Raw genomic sequence first — 24,081 nt, 5'->3', positions numbered from 1 at the left:
AGCTGGGGTGACACCAGGGCTCTGTCAGCTCAGCCTCGTGCTGGTGTACCCGGATGTAAGTGATTCTCCAAAAATTACTTTGATAACAACCCTCAAGGAGACAATTCAATTTCCAAATGTAAATTCCAACAACATACAGAGGGACCACTATTGCTTCCAGGCCCCCAGTGAGAAATGAGGTTTTCTGCAAAGTGAGATTGTCTTTGACACTGCTGCTGCTCCTGCAAAGGGTTTTTCAATGTTAAAAGAAGCTGTTTCTATTGGGAAAGGATTTGCTCGTGTAAAGTTGAAAGTTTATGCTTGTTATGCATGAGTTCCAGGAAGACAGAGACGATGTAGAAAGACAGGAAGGCTCAATGTCATGTGGTTTTGAAGGACTTGCTTCTGAGCTTTAATTTGTACAGAGGATGAGATTCTTGCCGTGTAAACATGAGACGTGGACCCGCCGACGCCTGTCCCCACACGTACCCCCTTCACCCCACAGCACTTCCCGCTGCCAGTGTGTGTGTCTGGCCACCAGAGGCTGTCGGATTCCAAATTCCATTTCAGATGCAAAAGCAAATTCAGATTCTAGCTATTTTGCTGTGACAAACATTGTCAGTATTCTATAGGCAGTAACAGAAGTGAGTGAAATATTCTAAGGAAAAAAATACACTCAACACAGGACAATAAAGATTTCCTCTATTTGATTTTCATGATTTGATGTACAAGAATGCGTTGATAGGAGACAAGGTCTCTTCTGGAGCAATAAAGCAAAATTGTGGGCATTCAGCCCCTCATTCTGCTGAGTTTTTTTCCCCCTCAAAGGCTATGTGATACTTAGAAGTCACAGAATCAAATGATCTGGAACCCAGACTTGTGCTGGAAGAAAGGGGAACTTGAGTGGAACTCACTGTCGTGATCAGAACCATGATGTTCCTCCTGGTTTGATCATCACCTCATCCAACAAAAGACACAGAACAGAGGCCAGTTGTTATTCTGTGACACTTTTAATCGGCCATCTATTGACCTCAGTAACTTACAAAAAGAGGTAAAGACAGACAACCTGGTGCCCTGGGCGGGAACCTTCATTCTCCGTGACCTTGGACAAGGCACCTACTCTTCTTGGGCCTTGCCTTCTCCATTTATAAAATGGATAGCACTCAATTGTCCCTTAAACCCCAAATTTTACTATTTAAAGGACAACACAGTCTTCTCACCTGGGAGGAGCAGAGAGTGTCCCGGGCTCCCTCCAGGTCTGCAACTGCTGGCCGGTCCCCTGGGCTCTGGCACACAGCAGGCAAGGCAAAGGCTTGTAAGCAAGATGCCGTTTACTCCCTAGACGTGCTTCTGCCTTGCCCACGGACCGGAGAGACGCCCATGCACGTCATCCCAAGACATGATGCGGCTCTTTACGGGGAGAGGAGGCAGCACCCAGTAGCTGACAACTGATGGAACATCCCCCTGAGCACTAAGCACACATCCATCTTTCGTGCTGCGTGTTACCACCAGTCAGCAGGGTGTGTTATAATTACTGTGTTAATTTCACGTTGGCAGAAAGACACCGTCAGACAGTGGCCTTCAAGGGAAACTCTGGCTTTGGGGCCGCTGGACTCTGTACTTCTGACTCAAGCTCCCTGGCACACAGGGGGCACATCTTGGTTTCCCTACATGGTACTCCGTGTGGTACTTACGCTACCGCTTGAGAGACGCCAGACTCGCTTCCCAGAGTCCGTGCCTCTCAGGATGCTTTGAGCCAACGCTGAAGGGCAGCTCCACGGTGGGCAAAGCTGTCGTACGAAGGATGGATGCTAGGATGGTATTTAGACGAGGCCACTTTCAGTCTTGCTGTCACATCTCATTAGCTACTCAGATCTAGTGAAAGAATTATACAGAAGACTCAAGCCTACAGGCTTGAAATGTGCACCTTATTTGACTTGTTTTGAGTATTAACTCTCTACTTCCAAGAATTACTTGAACTGATGCATATTGGTGAAAGAGAATTTATTTTGTATGGTGCTTTTTTTTTTGCCAATGTTCTGTAGTTTGCTCATGTTAACAGCAATAAGGTTCTGATATCAAACAGTTCTCCTTTTATAAGTTGAAAACCATGTGGCTAAAGGTCTACAGAAAAGTGGAATTGAAACATTAAAATGTCCACACCACCAGCAGTGATAATCCAGACTTTCACAGTTTGACTTCTGAAATATGATCAGAAATATTTAATTCTGCGCCATAACTAGAAAATTACAGTTCCAGAAAATCTAACTTTCAACCCCCCCAACAAACCCCAAAATTAACTAATAAAGTTTGTAAAAACTTTGTCTCTAAATAAGTGTGATAAACAAATACTACTTAATAAAACAAGAGAATAGAAAGCATAGAGAAGAGTAATTATGAATCTGTCAAATCAGACCGTTTACACCCAGGCTATGTTCATAAAACTCCGGTTGTAAACCCCTAGGAAATTATCATCCACAGTTGATCATGCTTGGTCTTTTTCCTAATGTATTTTTCCCCCCTGAAAGTTGCATGTGGCTCATCTGTTTTTTTAATATAAATCTAAAATATGGTATTTACCCTGGAGGTGCATGTGGTCAAGTGATCAGGAAAAATATTCTCAGTGCTGAGGACTCCTTGCCCCATTTTAAAGGAAATCCTGGATGTAGTAAATGTGCACTAATTGGGAACTCTATGAAGGGGTTAAAACATTGTCCATTACAAGTCGGGTGGCCATTATAAATGTTACCCAAATAAAAGCCAGAAACAGGAAGCCAAAAAGCAGGTCCCTACGGCAGGCATGTCTTAAATGATATCATTTGTCAAGTTTCCAGCATCTTGTGGTGGTGAACACACACAAAAAGAAGGTCTGTGTCGCACTGAGGACATTACACCCTCATTAGCTGGAATGTTCCTTAAGTGCATAATGCAAGATTTTCACTTTAATAAGCAGCAGCTCCGTGTCATCGCACTTTCATTACATAAACACTGAATGTAATACTAATGACCATTTATAGAGGCTCTGTCCTGCTCCGGAGAAACTCCATTCAGATGAAATCATAGAGTAACAGTTTATAGAACACATCATGCAAAACTTCTGGGTCATCTCTTTGCGAACTAGCCTCCGATCTTTTTCCTTTAACGCTGAAACCGATCAACAGCAGAAGTCATCATCAAAAGGACCTGAAATGACACGGTTGGTGTTTTTTGCATGCAGAACAAATCTGAAGGCTGGGCATTTGGCGTTTTAGAAGTCACAGTGGAATGAGAAGGCATAGTTGGGACTCCCTTGTTTCTTGGCATGCTGACCAGAGTCCAGGCTCTCCATCTGCCCAGCCAGAGCCCTCAAGGCTGATGTGCAGAGAAGGCCACCCTGAGAACTGAGAAATAATTCATCCACCGTGATCTTTCAGCCCCGGCCCCGTCTCTAAAACAAAGACTGACAATTGCCCTGAATTATGGATGTACTTTTTGTGATATGCAATACAGTTCAGGAGAAAGGTGGTGAGAGCCTTCCACCACTTCACCTCCCATTAGAGGCTGGTCTTGAACGATAATCCCAGAAGATGAAACTGGTGCTGAACTATGACCCTCAATTTACAAATCATTTTTCAGAAGAATAATAAAAGAAGTTTCACCATCTTTTTGGCATTATCTGAATGGGCGGAATCTTCCATGCCTGTTTTCTGAGGGTAAATGAAAACCGCGTGCACTGGAGTTTCTTAGTCTGGGGAAAGACAGAGCACGAGGTTTTCAGATTATATTTTATTTTAAACTTGGGTGTTTGAAATTTTTTTTAAACATAGCTGAATTTAGTATATGCTTTCAAAACATCATAAATTTCTATTCCATAGCTTAAGGGATCCATCAGTGAAAATGTTGGTCTTTCATCTTTATTACTCTCCCATTAAAATGAAAGAAACCGGGACGCACTTCAGTTTGGAAGAAGCAATTTCGTTGGCAATGTCCTTCCTACTCCAGTCCTGACAGAGGGAGAAAGCACATGATTGCCTGGACTTCAGCCATCTATCTGCATGGGAAGCAGACAGGCCCATCAGACAGAGGTAGGTGAGACTCACTAATACTCTTTGATGAGGGGATGTGATTATGCCACTCCTCCGTTCCCCCGCAGCCCTACTCACAAAACCGGTCCCCTCCCCTTTGTTTGTTTGTGTGTCTACGCCAGGCAGAGTCTCCTTCCGTTTTGCTACAGCTGTTAGGTCTGAAAGGGACAGATTAATAACGGAGCATCACACTGGACCAGCTTCTCTGGTAGCCTGCACCCGTCACCCTTCGCTGTAATGAGGACACAAAGAGCCTCCCATCAGGCTGCAACCCTTCTTCATAACTCAAAAGCGTCACAGTGGCAACAGCTTCCAGTGCTATTTGTCTCTAGTGCAGTTGTGACACTTCGGCATGATCCATAATTTGGTGGCTATTTACCGTGACATTTCCCTTCAGTGCAGCCATAACATTCAGTGAAGCCATTATTTGGTCCCATTTACCATATAAATTGTATTGTTGTGCATGCATGCTAGCAGCTACATTAGGTACCTGAAAATGAGTAAATCTTGTAAAAGGGATACTAACAGCTCTTCAGCGGTAGGATTTTCTTGCTCCACAGATGGAAGGAAAGAAACATTAAATGTGGTCACCACGTTTCCTTGGAGCATCTTTAACTGCATGTATACTTACTTGGCGCGTTAGAGACACTGCAATCCAAGGCTTTGAAAAATAATCTGGTGGGCTCTGCCTTCATTAGAAAGGCACCCTGGGATGTCCGAGTTAATGATGAGAGCTGGAACAGCCTTTGGATGAGCCAGAGGTGAGGAGGCAGGCGGATTAGCTGCGGGCTTGATTCGGAGGGGGAGGGCGCAGGACTTGTTCCTTTCTTGTGTGTGACATCAGGCGGTAGTGACAAGAAGCATCCCATTCCACCAGAACGTGTGAAGTGAAACGGGAACATGGGGCCAGTGGCTGCACTCAGGCTTCCGCCATCAGAGGTAAACCACACCTTCTGTGTCCAAAGCCTCTAACGTGAAGCAAACGTGTGACTATTTTGGAACACGGCGGTCCCTCCTTGAAGGGCGCTGTTACGAGTCTCACGGGATGCCGTTTCCCTTGTGTGACCCGTGTTTTGCTATGTAGACCTTCACTGTGGATGGCACACACACTTCCCCCTTTTCTGTGCATGCATTAAGTCTTTCAAGTCCCCTGAAGCTCTGTAGTTTCCCTTCCCAAAACCTGATTTCTGTCTATGTAAGTTTTCAATACTAACTTGCTTAAGGGAAGAGAAATTTTCCACCCCGCATGTGACTCGCCACAATGACTGCACAAAAGCTGCTGTAAGAGATCTGTCTTTAAAAGAGGCCTGTGCTCACCTAATCATTTTTTTCCCTAAAAATCTAACACAATCAAAGTCTGGGGAGAATTCCTCCAAATTTCTATTTCAGTAGTTGGCCAGTGATTTATAGAAAGAGAGAGGCCATTTCCTGAGACCAGGGGCTCTCAAAAATGGCTGACTTTGGCGCGCGCTCTCATTTGTTAACAGCTTATTAGCATAAGAACAAACTCTCCCAAAGCCAAGAACTCCTGAACCATTTTCAAGACCGATTTTAAAAATCTCATCAAGCTGAAGACATACTGATTTGATCAGATCTTGCATCAGGAATTAATTTAGGTCCCTGGAACAATAAAATCTGGAAAGACTGTCCACGAGTAAAGAACTGAATGCAAAGGTTTTACCTCTGAGCCACTGAGGGAAGTTTTATTAGCACAGTTTTTTTTTTCCCCCGCAAGGGAGGGGCCAAAAAAAAAAAAAGTAAAGAAAAGAGAAAGAGAAAAATTTCATTAAAACTTGATTTTGTTTTAAGGCATATTATCTCCATTACCAAGTAAAAATAAATTGATCTGAGTAATTCTGAGGCATAAAGTGTCCTTTTTCTTTCTCCTTTTATTTACGCCATTGTTTTACAGCTTACTGTTGACAGCGTGAGGTAGCTCAACTACAATTTTCCCTGTGTTTTTTCTCATGTACATATAATCGACGGCCCGGAATACAGACTCCAGGCCGGTGAACCTGCCCTCTGCAGACAGGTCTCCAAGGTCCACCTCACAAACCAGCTCCCCGCTCGTGTACATCTTAAGCAAGTGATCCATGGCGGCTCGATACTCAGAAAGATAATGGTTCAATAAGAAGCCCCGGGCACTGGCGGATTTCTTGAGCAGTTTGGCTGGTAATGCTCCTGCTTTCACAGGTGAAAGGCCAGTCGGAGTCTGGTAGCCAGACACAAACCCAATGACTATCAGGCGCCCTTTGGTAGCCAAGGCATCTACAGCCAAGTCAAACATGGCGCCCCCGACGGACTCGTACACCACGTCGACACCTTCGGGGTACTCCTGCCTCAGGACGGCCCCGACGTGCTCGGCGTGATAGTTGATGGGCCGATCACAGCCAACAGATTTCAGAAATGCGGCCTTTTCATCAGAAGAGCAGGTTCCGATGACGTGGCACTTGGCCTTCTTCGCAAGCTGGACAGCGAACTGGCCGGTCCCCCCCGCGGCTGCGGTCACCAGGACTCTACCTCCTTCCGACAGTTCTCCGAGCTCCTTCAGGCTGATGTAGGCGGTGGTACCACTCACCAGGAGGGTGAGATACTCGGGTTTTGCTGACGGCACTGCAGTGGCAACACTGGCTGGCACCACTGTGTAGTCAGCAAAAGAGCCAGGGGCCATGTAGGCCACGGTCTGGCCAACTGTGTGTGTGGCGCTGGCGGAGAGGCCCAAGGCCACCACCTCTCCTATACCTTCGAAACCCGCGTCAAAGGGGGGCTTGACGGAAGGGTCATATCTGCCCGCTGAATAGTTGATGTCAGATGCGTTCACACCAACAAATCTAGGAGAAAACAAAACCCAAATACGTTAAGATGTTCTTTTCCTCAAGGCCTCAGATTCCGCTCAGAAAAACTCCTCTAATTCCGGTGACTGTGGAAGGTGGCTCAGCTATATAGCCTGATAGAATTAGGAAAAAATAAAAATAAATAAACAGTCCAGATATTCGGTTGGAAAAAAGAAATCAGACAAGTATGAGTGCAACAGTGATTTTTTATCAGAGTTTTGGTATATTTTATTCCTTCATTAGTTTAGGAACAATTTCGTATCACTTTAAACAGCACGTTATTTATCTCACACGCCATTTATCCTCCTTCCTCTTCTTTCAGAAGAGAAAAAAAGGTCAGGAGGCCCTCTGATACACAAACTTCACTGGAGCTACGAGTTGGAAATTAATTGGCCTCTTAACAAAGACGTTAAAAACAACAGTGGGATAAAATATATTCAAAGAGGTAGACGCCTATTGATTCTGGCAACAATTTCACACTTCAGATAATAATAGTAACGACAATGATATTATTAAAGATTGATGTGATGTGCAAGGTCACTGGCTGTTCCATGTTACATGCCAGGGTTGTTTCAAACAACGTGAGCCAGGCTGCAGCAAATTTTCTTTGTGATGTAACTATGTCCAGCGTGAAAATATGCATTTTGATTAATTGAACAAAAATTGTCTCAGAAGAGGAGCAAGATTTTCATGAAACATCCAACATTTTACAGTCCTTCACAGATGAAAAGGAAAGCAAATCGACACTATATTTTTCCCCAACAAGAAGCAGAGACGTGCCTGATTAATACCAGATGATCATTTTCACTTTGGTATCCAGAGTCAATTTAATTGTGAGGCTGGTATTTTTACCAGCTTGTTTTCATCTCTGTATACCTCGTAACAAAAATATCCCGATACATAAGGAAAAAAGCTGTCTCCTAAGAATGTCAGGAGGTGGCTGAGACACATGATGGAGGACCCTAAAACTGTCATTTTCCACCTTTAGTGAAATGAAAAGATGGTGGGGTCTGGTGACAGGAGGAAAGCTGGTAAGTAGGTCACTTTAAAATAATTTATTTTTAATTTAATTTAATAAACCCAGAACTTCCCCATGCAAGGATCTACTTAATACTTAGCACTTACAAATGCCCCCCTATGATTGTGCCCGGATATGTACAACATTGAAAGCTCTCTGCTTATTGTGGGAATAATAAAGAAGGAAACTCTTTCTCTCGGGTCCGTCCAGCTGCTTTCAGAAGTTGGCATGCACACAGCCTCAGCAACATGCCACAGAATTCCACACCGGTACACCATGCACAGTAAGGAGAAGCGAGAATGATTTCTGCCGGTTTCTCATTTGGCATTTAATATCAAGATGCCTACATTCTGTTGGGGGGGGGGGTAAGGGCTGCTATCTTTCCTTTCAATTTGCTTAATTTTCAAGGCCTCGTCTTTTGAAAAAAAAGGGCCAGCTTCCTGAGAGCATGCTTGTGGACTTCACAGAAGGCAGGCAGGGCAGAGCCCAGCAGGAGCGTCTCCCATGCCCGCTGTAAAGCCAACTCCAGGAAGGCGTCCTAGGGGTGGGAGTGGCGGGGGCGGTGGTTGCTTTAGCGGTGGGGGCCCGGGCGGATCGCCAGCCAGCTCGGGTCTCTCCGTCCAGGATTAGATTAACCCTTCCCATGGCTCTCGCCCCTCCCGTCTTGTCTCCGCTGGCTGCTGGCGCTTCTGCCTTTCCCGACTCCAGAGGCCCTGCCCTTGAGGGGAGCCCCCGCCTTGGACTCGGAGGGACGCGCCAGTGGCGGCCGGCCCCTCAGGTGCCCCCCTCCACACCTCGGAACGGGCGCGCCCTGGGGGGCCTGCGAGCGGGAAAGCTGCTGGAGGAAAACGCAAACCCGCTCCCCCCCCCCCCCCCCCGGGCCCAGGGCTGCGGCTGCCACTTCCCCGGGAGAGGCGACAGGACCCAGCAGGGCGCACGCCCACGAGACAAGCGGAGGGGAGCGGGCACACGCGCCAGAGGGGGCAGCAAGGGCCTGCGTGTGTGCGTGTATGTCCGGGGTGGGGGGCGCTCTGCTGGGAGCTAAGGTGGCTGCAACCCACCAGCGGGAGCTTGAGTTTACCACGAGGGCTTTGCTTAAAAAACCAAACCCAACATTGCGGTTGAGCCCCGGCAAGAGCTGGAGCGGTGGCAGGAGACCCTCAGTGCCCGCTGCGCGCCGCGTCCACGTCTCCAACCCCCGGGGCGCCCTCGGTCCGCCCCGGCCAGCCTGCAGGGCGCCAGAAACCGGCGCTGATGGGACCGTCTCCCCTCGGAAGTGCCTGGCCTGCCGGTGCCTGGTCGGCCTGTGCCGTCCCGCGGCCTCTCCATCGCCACGACCGAGAGGCGCGGGCAGTGACTCCCGGAGCGGGCTAGGGCCCGCAGGCCGGCGCCGGGGTCCAGGGCCGTCATCCGGGCCCGCGACCGTGACCTCGGCCTCCCTGGGCCGGGCGGGGGTCCCAGCGGGCGCGACCAGCCCACAGCGGCCCGCGGAGCTCTGGCCCAGGGGCGGTCAAGTGCCAGGGGAGAGCCGAACGCACGGCGCGTCTGAGCGCAGCGGCCGCTGGACAGAAGCCACCGGCGGCCAGCCCGTGACCTTGGCCTCGCAGACACCCCCATTTTTCGAGTCTCCTCATCCTGCCCTGCCGTCTTCTGAATCGCCCGCGTCGTCATGAAGGAACTCGATTTCCTTCACTCGGCTCCACGACCCTCGCCCTCTCCAGGGTCGCCCAGCCCCTGGTGCAGGCCCCCGCCTTTCCCTGGACCCCCGCTTTGACGCTGCGCCACCGCAGCGGCTGGTGGGGACCCGCTACCGTCCGGACGCGCGTTGGTCCTTACCTGGGCTTTGGGAAGAGCTGCGTGAGGGTCAGGAGCCCTCGCCTTCCGCTCCATCAGAAGCAAGTTCAAGAGCAGCAGGAGCAATGGGCAAGGGGGCCCTGGCTGGGGGGCCAGGGACAAGAAGGGCGAGAGAGCGAGAAAAAGAAAGACAGGCGAGGAAGGACACGCGCATTTGGAGACTCGCCTTGTACCCCCCCCCCGCTTTAATTTAAAATACATGTTTTTAATGAGTGCAGGGTTCTAAGCGATCTGACAGGCGGATCCACTCAAAAGACTAAAGTCGAGGAACCCCAGGAAAAAGAATGGGACGGTGCGCGCTTTCCCCAAATATATACCCTTCCAGAGTCACTTGGTTTTTGTACACTAAAGCGTGATGAACCCCTTCGTCATGTTTATTGTGAAACAGGGCAGTCCTCAGAGGGGAGGGAAATGCTTTTCTCTGAACAAAAAACCAAACACGAAGACTCAAGTCCAGAGCAAAAGCCTTCAAAATACTGGGAGACAAAGTAGTCCAAACCAGAGCTTCCCTTAAAAAAATTAAGATAGAAAGAGAGAAAGAAAAGGAAAGGAAAAATGAAAGAAGAAAGAAAAAAATCTCAGCCTGGAGAATCAGCAGAAATAGTTACCCTCCCGTGAGCAACAAACGGTTTATCAAAAACGCCTTCCCCATCCCCCACCCTCTCTTCGCCGTTCCTACAAACTCTTGGCTCCATTATCTTACACTTGAGCAGAAAATCGTTAGAAATATTTGGAAACGAAATAATGTGTCACCATCTTACGAAAAAAGCTAAGAATAGCGCGCGGACTGACTTAACCGGAGGGTGTCTTTCTCCCTTTCTTTTCTTTTCTGAGGGCTGGGCATCAGCAGGGAGAAGCGAGGTCGTCCCCGGGTGTTTGAAACCGGAAGGTGAGAACTGGATAAAGGAACATCAATTACACATCCTACAGGGGTTCTGCGCGCCCCTTCTCACACCTTTCCAAGATGGTAAACTTGATTATCCTAAGTCGATGTCTCGCTTAAAAGCACTTCCCTCCCTGTGAATAAAGAACCTGTACTTTCTGTTAAAATGGAATGAGACGTGCAAAAGCTTTAACTGAAAGAAAAAGTCAGACGGAGCATAATTAAAACCTCCAAACACCTTTCCAAACAAGTGAATTTGGGCTGAATCCATTCATTCCAGAGCAGATTTTATTGTCATAAAAATGAGAAGCTCTTGCGGAAAAATTTCCTGCAGTTAACACTGTTCTGGGACATTTGGTCTAGGATTGAAAGGAACTAACCTGCAGTGAATTATTCTGTATTCTTTAAAAAAAAAATCGGTAAAATGCCACCTTGACTGACAGTGTTTGCCAGAATAAAGGATCGTCCCACAATTTGGGGAGTAGGAGCAGATTTTCCAACAGACTAGGGAGAGGGGGAGGCTAAGATCCCGCCCCCTCCCAACAAGCAGAAAACGTGCCCCATTCTTCTGTTGAGGATTTCAAGGTAGAAGTTAGAGGTCAAGCGGTTAAGATAAATATACTGTTTATACTAAAGAGCGTCTTGGCATAAGTAGATGGAAGATAACAGCACGGATCTTAACCCAAACTGAAGAGTGTCCAACATGGCAGCTGGCGCTCCATAACCCTGACCACCGCATACAGGGACCGGCCGTGGTGACCCATCGGGGAAGGGGCGCACACGGCGGTGTGGAGTTGATGCCCTGGAGGCAGAGAGGCCGGGCCACCGGCGCTGCAGGTGGGAGCAGCCTCCACGAGGGCGGGCGGGGGTCCCAGCTCGCTGCTGCTGGGGTGCTGGAATTTCACACCTTCCCCTGCGTGCCCGGCTCAGTCGTCCCCTCCCCATATCACACTTTGTTTATAAAAGGTATTTTCCCCCCAAGCAGTCGTGGGTGTGTGTACATCATGTTCACAGTCAACAGTGTACTGCATCAGAAAAAAGCAAAAAAAAAAAACAAAAAACAAAAAAAAAACCCAACCAAACAAACCCGTGTGAAACTTTGCCCGCTCAGTCTGTTTGGAGGCTTTTCAGTCCGAGTCTCATCTCAACTTCCAACATACCACTGGTGTGTTCTGTAGGTTGTGCATGAACACACACGCCCCTCTCTCAAACTTGGTGGGACGTGCATCCTAATCTCAACAGCCTTAGCGTTTCTTGGCTTAACGAAGAAATCCTCTGCCGCCCTGTTTCCATCGATGCAAACTTTTTAAAGGACCCACACAGCCCATCTTTTTGAGGCACTCCCCGCCCCCACTCGCATCCCCAGCCTCCACTCCTTCCCACCCTTAGCTCACTCAATTTTTACGGTTCCAACAGGTTCCAGAAGTTTTACAGCGTGATCAGAATTCCGAAGTCTTACTGCAGTGTTTGGAAGGCTGACAGGAATCTCTAAAATGGACCGATTAAACGCTGCCCCGAGATGTTTAGATAAGATACTGTCTTCCAGTGCTGCAGGGGACTTAGTACTTTCTAGCACAGTTTACAACATAGTTACCACCAGAGCTTAACTCCTCCCTTCGAAAATACGCAACGCCGTAACCCCTCGGACGGGGCTGAGTAGGCGGGTGAGTCCTACTCTTGTGAAGGGGACAGAGGACCGGGGGCCGCCCGCCTGCCAGTCAGGCAGCGAGGGGACCCACTGGGCAGAGACCCGCGGGCACCGGGCGCGGCTCCGAAGAGTGAGGTCCCTTCCTTCCTGTTGCTTCAGCGGTTACTAAAGATTAGTGAGGTGGAAACACATTCAGGTGGGAAGTGTGGAAAAGACAGTCCGAAGGTCGGGCAACGACCCGAGTGTCACCTGAAGGTCTGCAAAACACGCGGGCAAATGCAGCCATGCCCCCACCCCGGCCCAGCTGCCCGGGACGCGCGCCAAGCGCCCGTCGGTACACTCAGGGCACAGACAACAGTCACACAGCACTGACAACACGCAGACGACACCGGCGAGGTGCACACCAACACACCCAACGACAGGCTCCGCCATTGCGAGGCGGCTGCCAACCTGGAGCGGACAGGAAAAGCCAGCGGGGCCCCAGCCTCCTTCCTCCGAAGCACGTTACCTAAACGTCGCAGGTTGTGTCCAGGCAGTTCCTGCTCTACCCTACAGATTATGTGAACGCAGGAGCCGTGGGTGCGCGCGGGTGGGCCGTGCGGGGAGCCTCCCCTTCTGGGTCCCGTCGGTTTTATTTCGGGAGCGGGAGGGGGAGGAGGGAGGGCTGGGGGAGGGGAGGGGAATCCCAAATTAAAATAACCCTCAGTTACGAGGACGTTCGGTGGCATCGGATATTCACACCAGCAACAGTCACATTACATTCGCCTTCGCCAGATGGCGGCGGGTTCAACTTCCCGGGATCTCGCAAAGTCAGGCTGTGCGCCCAAGCGCGCGCCGGAGAGGGGACGCAGGCGGGCCCGGGACAGCCCGGGAGCGGCGCAGCGCGGGCCGGGACAGGGAGAGGGGGCGCGCGCCGGGCTCACCGGTTCCGGACGAGGAGGTCTCTGTCCCCGGGGAGTGGCACCGGGCAGTCCCGGCGCAGGGTGACGGCCTCGCGGAAGTTGGGGCTCAGCCGGGTCACCACCAGCTTCTGCATGGCGCGGGGGATGGCCGAGCCCTGGAAGTCCAGGAAGTGGCGAGCGTACGACATGTCCACGATAGCTCGGGCCCCAGAGTGCGCCAGCCGCCGCATGGCCCGCGCCTCCGCTTGCTTTTTGCGCCGCCGCTGGCCGGGGTCCTGCCCAGCCCGGGCCGCTCGGCTCGGCTCGGCTCGGCGCAGGCGGGCGGGCGGGCAGAGCGGGCGGGTCCGCCCCTCCTCCGGCCCGCGCCCTCCCCTCGACTTCCCCCCTCCCCACTACGCCAGGCGCCCGCTCCCCCCTCCTGCCCCGCCGCGCGCCGCGCAGGGAGCCAGTGCAGCCCCCGCGGTTCCTGGGCGCGCCACCCCCGGGGTCCGGGCCGGGAGATCGCAGCCGCCCCGGCCGCTGCTCCTTTAATCTTTTTGTTTTGGTTTGAATCTGCTTGGCGCAGACTGGCCAAGGATCCTCTCCGCCCTCCCCCTTCCTCCCGGCGCCCGGGAGGCACCGGATATCCCCACCCTCCCCGCGGTCTAAAAGCCGGATTTGACTCCTCTAAAAGGGTGAGGGGGGCGGCGAGGGGACCCGCGCGTCCCGCGATCGCTGCGGCCCAGAGCCGGCGGCAGCCCCGGGCGTCCTCGGAGCTGCTCGGCGCCCGGCGGCCGGCGCAGGCGCCTCCCCTTCCCGTGCGAAGCTTTCACTTCCTTGCAAGGTGGTACGAATCAACCCCGAGCGCGGCCAGGGCGGCGGGGCACGGCCCGAGCCCCGGGCCGGGCGCGGAGCCGGGGCCGCCAGTGCACGCGCACGAGCACCCAACGCCGGGCGGGGGGCGCCCAGTGCACCCTGCGTCCCAGGCTCTTGGCCTCCGTCCCCGCAACGCTTTGCCAGCGCCTTCTGCCCTTAGTCTGTCCCACGCAAGTTGCACGAACTAAACCATTTTATTTATTTTGGCCAAGATCTTGTGTTTTTCCGTGAATGTATTAAGTAGCCTCCACAAGACAGTTACAGGTTTCCCAATGGGGAAGAACACATATATTGGAGACCAGAGGGCCAAATTCCCAGAGCACATCAACATTTTTAACTTATAGGTGGGGATGACGAGGGACCTAATTGAATTGGAGACGTTGCCATGATGTATGAAGACTTCTTTTTATAACCCAGCTAGAAAGATCTGCACTTTCCATCCTGTCAGTTTTCTCCCTAATTGTTTGTATTGACCAAATAAACAATTCACTGTTCATAGAGGGACCAGATTAAATATTTTCCACATTTTTTTGTGTAATGAGCAAAGTCCGTCATTAAATTTTTATTAAAGGTATACATTATAATAATATCTTTTCCTGTTTTCCACTTACCCATCAATTACCAAAATATAAAAGCCGCACAGTGCCCCTCCCCAATCAAATCTAACCCCCAAACTAAGATTGCAAGAGTGACACAGGTATTTTTATTTCAAATGTGGGACATTCCTCATCCAAGGGTAGTTTGTGTCCACGTGGGTGCATGTTTATGAATGTACAAGCGGGGGCGGAGGGGGTGTACCCACAGGTTTAAAAATCTGCAGGAACTAGTGTCTACTTAACTTGGCTCATAACACATGGATTTTACCCAGTATCAGCCAGTGGATTACAATAACAAACCCCTCAATGTCTTTCTCCAGTGTGCAATCTTTTATGTTATGCTGTATTAAGATTTCTTTTTTTGTGTCATATTGTTTAGCTGGGGGAAAAAAAGAAAACAAAGCAATTAAAAAGATTGACAGGTATGGTTTGTGAGAGACCTATTTGTAATTGTCAGGGTGACGTTGGCGAGAGGAGGAGGAGTAAAAACTGAAGCCGGAAAAGCAGCTCGATGTGTCTGTCTATCAGTTGAGACTGTCTGAAAGCTCTGCGATCCGAATGTGTGTTATATTTCACTGAAAAGAGGAGAGAGCGAGAGTGCATCTCCCTCTCTCCCAGGAGTTTGGGGGGGACAGTCCACGCTCATCTCGCCCACCCAGTGAATGTCTGCTCTTCACCCCTCCGCACACACTCTCCGGGTTGTTGTTGTTGGCCTATTTTTTTTTTGGAGTGGGGGTGCTTTTTGTGTATTTTTCAAAATTTTTCTGTTGGAAGATCAAGACCGGCCAAAAATCCATAATCAAAATGTGTTTGCGTTAGAATTCGCATTGGAAGAAGCGGCGATCCCGGCGGCACAGCCCCTCGGGGAGCGCGGGGCACCAAGTGGCGCTCCGGCGGGGTGACACTGTTTGATCTGTGACTGTTTGGAAGGTGGAGCAGCGCCTGACATCTCCCCCCCAGCGCATGTATGTACGGGGGCTTCACTCCTCTGTCTTGTTTGCTTTCTTCCTCTTAGACTAAGTGCGGGGAGGAAAAGGACAGCCTGGATCGGCCTCGCTGGCGCACAATGAGAAAGCTGCGACCCGCGCACTAAAAACACTCGCCGCGACCCCCGAACAGCGAGGAGCGAGGGGGACAGAAAGTTGCGCTCGGAGACTCTCGGCTCGCGGAGGAAGGCGCAGGGGAGCGCCCGCAGCGGCGCCCGGAGGAGCGCCCGCCAGCAGCACCGCGGCGGCGGCGGCGGCGGCGGCGGCGGCGGCGGCGGGGAGGCGGCAGCATGGAGCGCGGGCCGCGGGCCGGCCCTCCGAGCGCCCGCCGCTGCGCCCGCGGCCCGCGCCGGGGATGACTCCGGGCTCGGCGCCCAGGCCCCGCGCGCTCCGCCCGCAGCCCGGCGGCCGGGACGCGGCCCGCGCGGCCGCGGCCGCCGCCTCCTGAGCGGCCCCGGGCGCGGCCGTCCATGCGAGCGGCGCCCCGCGGACCGCGGCGCGCCCGGAGCCCGGAGCCCGCGGGGACGAGGCCAGAGTTGGGCGCGCCGCGGAGTTGCGCCCGCGCCCGGGGCCCCGCGTCCCCGCGCCCGCGAACTCCGGCGGCGGCTGAGGCGACGGCTGCGCGGCCCGAGCAGCATGCCGAGGAGGAAGCAGCAGGCCCCCCGGCGCTCGGCAGGTAACGGGCGCGCGGCCCGCGCCGCGGGGAGCGGGGCCGGGAGGAGCGGCGCGGGGTCGGGGGGGGGAGGGGGGCTCGGCCGCCGCCGGGCGGGGCGGGGGCGCGGGCGGCGCTCCCTCTCCGGGCCGGGGAGGGAGGCCCGGCCCGCGCCCGGCCGCTCTCGCCCCGGGGCTGCCGTCTGCGTCCTCCGACCTGGGCCGGCGCGCTGCGCGGAGAAACTTGGCGGCGCTTCTCCGTGCTGCGCGGAGCCCCGACGGGCCTGGGAGGCCGGGGGAGGCCGGGGGCGGCGGGTCAGCCGGAGCCCCTCGCCACCTCGGGAGGGGGCGTGCGCCGGGAAGACGCCGCTCCTCCGCGGCCTGAGCGCGCTGGGAAAGTCCTCCGGAGGCGGGAGGCTGAACCTGACACTTGCAATAAGGTCACCAGCCTGGGACGCCAGGAATGTGGTCGGAGGATTTCTCTGGAAAATAGCAGCCTTTAATGTCCTGTGCGAGAGGCTTCTGCCCCCACCCTCTTTTTTTTTTTTTTATTACCTCTAAAGATGTCTTTTGATCAGGCCAGCACAAGGCAGTGATAGTGCAGAATCTGATTGAACAGAAAAGTTATTTTTCTCTGGAGGAGGAACTGGCAGGAGCTGGTTTTCCTTGTTTTCTGTTTTATTAGAGGATTGCCATCCTTGATTTGATGTGTGATTGATCGCCTGTCATCCGGCAGGCCTTTGATCTATTCATTCCTGATAAACATCAATAAATCACTCACCATGGAAACACACATGCTCCTGACAGCTCAGCCACTATCAGGGCGACTTTTCTCTCTCGCTCCCCCTTTTTCCTGCTCCATTTTAATTTCGTCTCAGAAGTTTTACAGCTGCAGCATCCTCAACTCAGCTCACCTCCTAATCCACTGCTAAGACCCTGGTGGGTCGGTTGCAGTGAGGTTTTCACTACAGATTTGAGAAGAGCTCAATAGTTTCTCCCACTCCCTGCTCACATCCTGTCTCAGTTCTGGACACTGTTTGTGGAGCTTGGAGCACAACCGATTTGCCAGTGAGTTAGCACTAAGTAAGGGAGTAAGCCAACTCTCCCAAGCTTTTAGGGGACAAAATAATGCAAGGGTGTTGTATGTTTGAACAAGTGTGACTCTCTAACAGTTGCAGTATAGAATTGGGTCTAAATAATTTTTGGTGTTGTTCTCAGTAAGGTGCACGTGTTCAGGTCTCCATAGATGCTTTTTCTAGGGAGGCATTTCAAGCAGAGCTCTTTGCTCCCCCACATTTCAGGGATATGAAGGGTCAAATAAAATAAGCTGATGATTTCCATTAAGATCCCAGACAGAAATGCCCACCAAAGCAGAGGCAGCTTTGATGCTCAGTGTTCACAGCAGAGTGGACAGAAAGAATATTTGCTTTTGAATAACTTTGAGTAGGTGCAGTAAGACACCACAGGGAGTCTCTCCCTCACTGGTAGCCCCCCCAAGAGTAGATCTCAGTCCTTAAAGATATTTACCATTTGCTGGTGCTGGAAGTGAGAGGTCTCTTAGCATTTTTACTGCCATGGGGATTTTTATGATAGAATGTACATTGCAAAGTCGTATTTAGATTACTCCTGCTCACTTAAGAACTTTTGCAGTTAAAGTGGCAGGGAATATTTCTGAGGACAAACACAACGCCGAGGGAATGAGGTACTGCAACTTTAAATACCACATTTTTTTTTTTTTTTAATAAAAGGTTTGAAAGTTGACAAGGGCATGATGGTGCATGGTAATCCGTCCTGGCAGCTCTTACATAAAAACAAGCCGTCAAGGCGACTTTTTTCCAATATTGATTTAATTGTCTGTCTTTTGACAGGCACATATATCATTGGCTTTAATGGTCAATCAAAAGTTGGCAGGCTCAGTGTTTCCATTCTTTCCTCTACACGACATTTGGCATACTTAATCAAAATGCTGCGAAGTGATTGCTATGAGGACTTGATGACTGAGTCATCTGCTGTACAGGAACTTGAGAGGGGAGAAAACCCTAAAAAAGGGAGCCAAAATATATTTCAGTTGAGAGGAAATTGAGACATGTTCCAAGTCTCATGCGTTTTGAAGTGAGATTTCAAAAATAGATTCCATCCTCAGAGGTCCTGTGTATGTTTAATTACAGGGTTTATTATCTCCGCTCTGATTCTAAACCTGCAGGCCTCTCGTGCTCATTAAATGAGCCATTGTTTAGCTCTCAGCCCCCTGCACTCCTAAAAGAGCATTTCAGGTTGAGTCCTCACAAAATAAGACTGTTTGCTTCCATCTGGAATTACTTCCATTAACCCACATGGGTTCACACTTGCTTATTTTCGCTAATATTTACGTTGGCATAAGCACTCCATACATTTGTAATGCGCTAGGTGAGAAAATCTTGATTTCCTTCATCTTAAGCATTTAATAGGAGTCTTCCATGTTTACAGTCTCCGTCCGAAGCCAGTTCAGTTCCCTCGGAAAGTAGCCAGGATACATTTGTAGTGAATATTATATGTTCATTTTCAGGAAAAGAGAGAGGGCGGTTCTCTACATATGGGAGTCCAGCTATTTTCCAAAGTGGTTTTATTACAACATCCTGAGTAGCTGCTGCTGCTGCTGCTTTTTTTTTAAGCTGCACATTCATTGGCCTCCCCGTTCCATCCGTAACTGATGAGTTTTTCTTTAGAATATCTTAGTGTCAAATAATTGATTGTTTGGTAGCCAGGAAGTTGGTGGATGACAGATGCAGAAGAGCAATACTTCATAGTGATGAGAGAGGAAGGGAAAATTATCTAAATGAATCCTCTTTCTATACAAAAATAAAGAAATACTGCTCGGAGGAAATGGCCCCTTCGTAATGAAGCGGCTTCTTAATTATCAAAAAAGGTAAGGTTGTTTAGCCAGCTTCATTAACAGGCCCCTAATTATCTGTAAACCTGATGGATTTGTGACAGGCGTAACGATTAATGCGGACAAATGCAGTGAGCTGTCAAGTTTGCAGCCCGCCTGATGCAATCACGCTGATATTATACAGTCCCCGTGGCCCGAGTGCAGTATTAACTCAATTTGCTGGTGCAGGTGACAAATGGACTTTGCAACCTGACTAATCATGTCACAGAGACAATGCCGCTTAATGACCTCCGTAATCCTGGCTTTGAACTGTGCAATAAAGCCAAGACCGAAAACCCACCACTCAGCTGTTTTTTATTTCTCTCTCTCTTTTTTTTCCCCCACTTCTGGGGATCCTAATGGTTGTACTTCCTGTGAGTGAGGCCTGCTGTTCTCAGTGGAAGGCAGGGCCGGGATGTCGATGAACAGGCCTGCAATGAAAGTTCGTACGCATCAGTGTTTTCAGGTGTGTGGAGAAGAGCCGCACCAAAGGATGTGGCTGGTCGGGCGCCCCCTCATCCGCCCCGATAATTCTGATGTGATCTGCGTGTATGTCGACTGGAGGAGGCAGGACTCCCTCTGGGTTAGAGTCGCACCTGTGAGCTGTGTCCCCATCAAGATAGTGACCGTTCCACGCTCGCCCTGAGGGCCTGAAATTTCACCCTTACACACCAAAAAGAAAAAGCTTCGGCCACTGATACCTCAAATTGTGTCAAGCTGTAGAAAGGGATTTTTAGATTGAACCCACGGTGGTGGCTTCGCTTCACAGAGGGAGGATGCTAAATCCGCAAATGGTACCTTCTCCTGTGACATGCTAAGTGATGAACTTCCAACTGCATCATCTTTTCAAGATAGCAAATAACGTGGATTTGATGAGCTGAGTAGATTTCAGAGGTGAACATCCTTTATAAATGAGATTAACAAAGAATATTCCAAGAAAACATGGAGCGTCTGGGTAAACAATTTACTTGGTGTTCCAGCACTCATCACTGCCCTCTCACCCTGTACACACAGGTTGAATCCCACTGGGAGGGGCAATAGCATGTATTTACATGTGTTCCTTTGTTAGTATTTTGTCAGCTACTTAAGGCTGCCCTATTCTGCTGGGTGGGTGTGTGTGTGTGTGTGTGTGTGTGTGTGTGTGTGTGTGTGTGTGTGTGTGTGTGTGTGTGTGTGTGTGTGTGTGTGTGTGTGTGTGTGTGTGTGTGTGTGTGTGTGTGTGTGTGTGTGTGTGTGTGTGTGTGTGTGTGGTCGGGAGGGCCCAGAGGGAGGGGGCTTGGTCAGTCCCATTCATTCATTCACTAGGACACTTAGGCACCACCTGCTTATGGTTTCTGAATATTTAAGTTTAATTTTGTTAATTATTATTTATTCACACGGGGTGATGAAAATAGTAAGAGACAGTTTTGAATGAAGCTCGAAGTATCTTTTTTTTAAATCATAGGCATGTCTTATTTTCTACTCACTGCATCTCTTTAGCATAACTGTTAGCAAACAATGGGTAATTTTCTTTCATTGCTGATTATGTTAATATTATGATAATGTATTTAAGAACATCTAGTTGTGTAGTATACTTCAAAATCACTCTTAAAAAAATGATGGTATCGTGTATTTCCTGTTGAGGTGCTGGTGATGTTTACAAGTGTAAAGGAATTCATGAGGATCTGTTCAAGTTCAAATACAAGTGAAATTGGATTGGGGTGGCAAGTTGGAGATTTTATGGTAATGGATTGGCGGGCGTAATCATTTTCAGAAAGTTTCTGGAGGATTCATGCAGCTCAGTAGCAGACACTGCTTCAGTGGACTAGTGTTTTCTCCTGAGGCTTACAAGTCCTTCGGCTATCCATGGGCTTTGTGTTGTTCTAGTTCAGAAGTAAGACTTCAGAAACCACTCTGTGGTCTGATGGATGCGTGTGGTGGGTGCAGATCCTGTAAGCTATTTTTTGCTAATGTGTTTCAAGACCTGTTGGTGATGGAGAGTTGCTGAGAGGGGGTTCTGGGCAATGCCCACTCGGGAGTTCCCCGCATCCGCGGTGGGTGGGGACAGGGGCCTGGGCGGGCAAACTGGGAGACCCATGAGGTTGGGTGGTGTTGGCTTGGGGTGCTTCTGGAAAGGCGTGGCTCATTGGGCTGGACCCCCATTCATGTTGCACTGCGGCTGAGTACTGGCCTCCCCGTGGAGGAGGCCGAGGGGAGGGGTTACCTGGTTCTGTGCTGCCTGGGTACCTAGAGCAAATACCTGGCAGCAGAAGGTTCGCCGTTGGTGGCACCTGCCCCGCCAGGTGGCCTTGCCCCTGGAGGTTGGGAGTCCTGGGGCAGGGTTTGCCAGGAACCCTGGATGCGGAGAGGAGGCAGGGGGTGGACCTCGCTGCCTCTCTGAGCGAGGGGCAGGGGCCTGGGGCCCTGACATGAGGCTCCTTGGTTCTTAGGAGCCGATGAACGGCATCACAAACAGAACATCTCAAGCAATGGGTAATCATCGATTGTGTGAATTCACACTTTTACAGAGCACGTTCGACCACCCCTTCCTCATAGGAAAACAAAAACTTAATAAACTGCATGGGATTTTGAATGGATGGCTTAAAAACTCATGTCTCTCTCTTTCCTCTCCCCCCACCCCCAATTTCTCCCCTTTCTCCTGCTTTTTATTTTATAGACCAAATGAAACATTTGTTACAGCCTTACTGGGCAGGAAGAGGACAATAAGGATTATTTGTACTTGGGGGCATTAAAATGAAGTTGTAAATTGTATTCTGGATCATCTTTCAAAAAAAATTTTTTTAGACTGAAATCCTGGTGCAATTGTGTTTTCGTTGGGCTCTGTTCTCTCCTGCTAGACGGCAACTTTAATAATGCAAGACTTGGGTGTTTTGTGCAAAATATCATGCATATGGGTTTCTACCTGTATGGGTGTGTCAGGACGTGCATGTTTTTACACTGATTGTGGAAAGAAGGCACATAAGGAGGTTGAGTATTCTCAAGTGGTAGCTAGCAGTCAGAGAGTGATGACAGAATAATGACATTTACATCTCACGAAGTGAATGTATATTGGGTCGATGGTTGTAAAAAGAAAGACCCAGAAGAATATAAAAATTAAAAAAATACGCTGAAAATTTAAAGAGATGTGCTAGCCGGTTGCATTCTTTTTGTTTTGGGCTTTTCTACCTTCCCCCACCCCTCCCCTTACCTTTCATTTGTGTCCTCAAATGCCAGTACCTTGACTTTATACGTAAGATGTGCAGGATGGTTGAATCATAGACAGGGCAGACATTAGGAAGGGATTAACTGCTACCAAAACCCGGGTTGCAAACAAAAGCCAGGACAATTTAGGTAGATTAGACCAAAGGAAAAAAAATATGTGCATAGGAAGGGTATTAAAACTGACAGATGAACAGGGCGAGGGACAAATTCTCCTGCAGCAGCTGTGACTGCGACCATAATCTTGACAGGTGTCAATTAAGAATTACTGCCTGCTGGAGTCATTTTTCCAGCCCAGCTGTCTGTGTGTGAAAGAAAGAACACTTTACCCTTGTCACTTTGTTAGTTCTTAGCTGTAGCCTCAAAATGAGCGTTGGTGCGCTAATCGATAAGTAGTGTATTAGCAGTTTTGCACACTGATTTATGAAGAGGAGCGGCTCCTCCTGTACAGTTATTAGCTGCTGATTAAATGTGCCTGTGCCCAGCTAAGGGTGGATATATGTTCCCTGAGAGGCCAGGTCTAGAACAATCTTCTACGAGGCTATGGTTGAAAACACGTTCATCATTGTAGGCCGTTAACAAGACAAGCCCCACTTAGCCAAGGGCGGGAGCCGCACCTGTGCACGGCGGGGGCTGTGTCCCCAGCCCCATCCCGGGCAGCCCGCACCCATGCCGGCCCCTTATTGTTTTCTGGTTCCTCTCGGAAAAGCCTATAAAAAGGAGATGGTAAATTACCCCAGGACGGGGCTCAAGTTCACAATGGACAAAGAGCGGAAGGCGTTTTATTGGAACTTTCTTGAGAATGAGGTGGAACCTCACCGGGGGTTACCTGCTCAGGAGGAAAGCCTGCTGCTGGGGACTCTTTCCTTGGCTTGAATCGTGCACGTGTATATATTTTGCTTTTTTTTTTTTTTTTTTTCGGAGGCAGGGATCACAAACACAATAAAAATAGATAATGTTATAGAATATTAAGAATTAAGATAACTGAAGACAAAATTTACTTGCCAAGAAGGGTTGAGGGTATTTGTTGACTGGATTTCTGGTGCTGTACTAGGAGAGTTGAGATACTTTTCCAAATGACACCCCAGTACTCAGGGGTGATTTAGGGGTGACCGTAGGCTGCTGACAGAAAAGGATACTAGAGGAAAGAATTTGACCTAAGAGATCAGGGTTGTGAAATGTAAATATCAGTGAGAATGTTTGATATATTTCATGGAAAGGTGTAGCTGGGCAGAGTAGAAACAGGTAATTTTTTTTTTTTTTTTTTTTTTTTTTTAGTTTTTATCAATAGGGTTGATAGAGGATGCCCTCACAGACAAAAATAAAGCACCACTGTTATTTTTCACCCGGGGAAGGTATTTATTTATTAAGTTGATAACATTTTGAAAAGCAATGAATATAATTTTTGGGACAACAGTTTGCTGGCGCGATAACACTCCTTGAATTGTATACAGCCTAGCACCATCATTTGTCCTTGAGACAAACTGAGCGCCATTGTTATGACATCAGTTAGGTGAACTAAAGGTTAAATCGTAAGTAGCGCAGGGCCCTCCTTGCTATAGAATAATTGTAGCCTTTGCTTTTGGTACAGCCTTGGATTTAAAAGAATTCCTGAAGTCCTTGCAGACTTCTTTTTTGGGGAGAAAAAAAAAACAAGAACACCCAGTATTCTTTAGGAATGTAAAAGCCCTTTTAGAGCAATGAC

At 49.7% G+C, this 24,081-nt stretch overlaps 2 protein-coding genes across 3 annotated transcripts in view; one reads left to right on the top strand and one right to left on the bottom strand.

Moving 5' to 3' along the window:
• Positions 1-5,718: 5,718 nt before the first annotated feature.
• On the bottom strand, positions 5,719-13,540 carry ZADH2 (zinc binding alcohol dehydrogenase domain containing 2). Of its 2 annotated transcripts, none has more exons than XM_006187845.3 (2): positions 12,789-13,165; positions 5,719-6,874 (listed from the first exon to the last, which is right to left on the bottom strand). In XM_006187845.3, exon 2 carries the CDS (start codon positions 6,712-6,714, stop codon positions 5,950-5,952), a length of 765 nt encoding a protein of 254 aa, XP_006187907.1. In that variant the 5' UTR covers positions 6,715-6,874; positions 12,789-13,165; the 3' UTR covers positions 5,719-5,949. The 2 variants fall into 2 exon arrangements, with proteins under 2 accessions (XP_006187907.1, XP_032326529.1); XM_032470638.1 differs by lacking the exon at positions 12,789-13,165 and adding an exon at positions 13,204-13,540 and having other exon boundaries at positions 5,913-6,874.
• Positions 13,541-15,156: 1,616 nt separating this feature from the next.
• Positions 15,157-24,081, top strand: part of TSHZ1 (teashirt zinc finger homeobox 1) — a 72,203-nt gene continuing 63,278 nt past the window's right edge. Inside the window, exon 1 of the mRNA XM_032470636.1 lies at positions 15,157-16,295. Coding sequence (XP_032326527.1) covers positions 16,256-16,295 — 40 coding nt within the window. The 5' untranslated portion in view covers positions 15,157-16,255. The remainder of the gene's footprint in view (positions 16,296-24,081) is intronic.

This window comes from Camelus ferus, chromosome 30 (genome assembly GCF_009834535.1).
Source record: "Camelus ferus isolate YT-003-E chromosome 30, BCGSAC_Cfer_1.0, whole genome shotgun sequence".
In the NCBI taxonomy this organism is placed as follows: domain Eukaryota; kingdom Metazoa; phylum Chordata; class Mammalia; order Artiodactyla; family Camelidae; genus Camelus; species Camelus ferus.
Note: the sequence above shows the minus strand (reverse complement) of the source record. Positions and strands in the feature narration are given on the sequence as shown.

What these genes read in the sequence shown, in the direction of transcription:
- ZADH2 (XM_032470638.1), bottom strand. Translation starts at nt 13,412, where the DNA reads ATGCGGCGGCTGGCGCACTCTGGGGCCCGAGCTATCGTGGACATGTCG. An exon ending in GACCTCCTCGTCCGGAACCG is followed by an intron (nt 6,875 to 13,203) that starts GTGAGCCCGGCG and finishes GTTTTCTCCTAG; the next exon opens with ATTTGTTGGTGTGAACGCAT.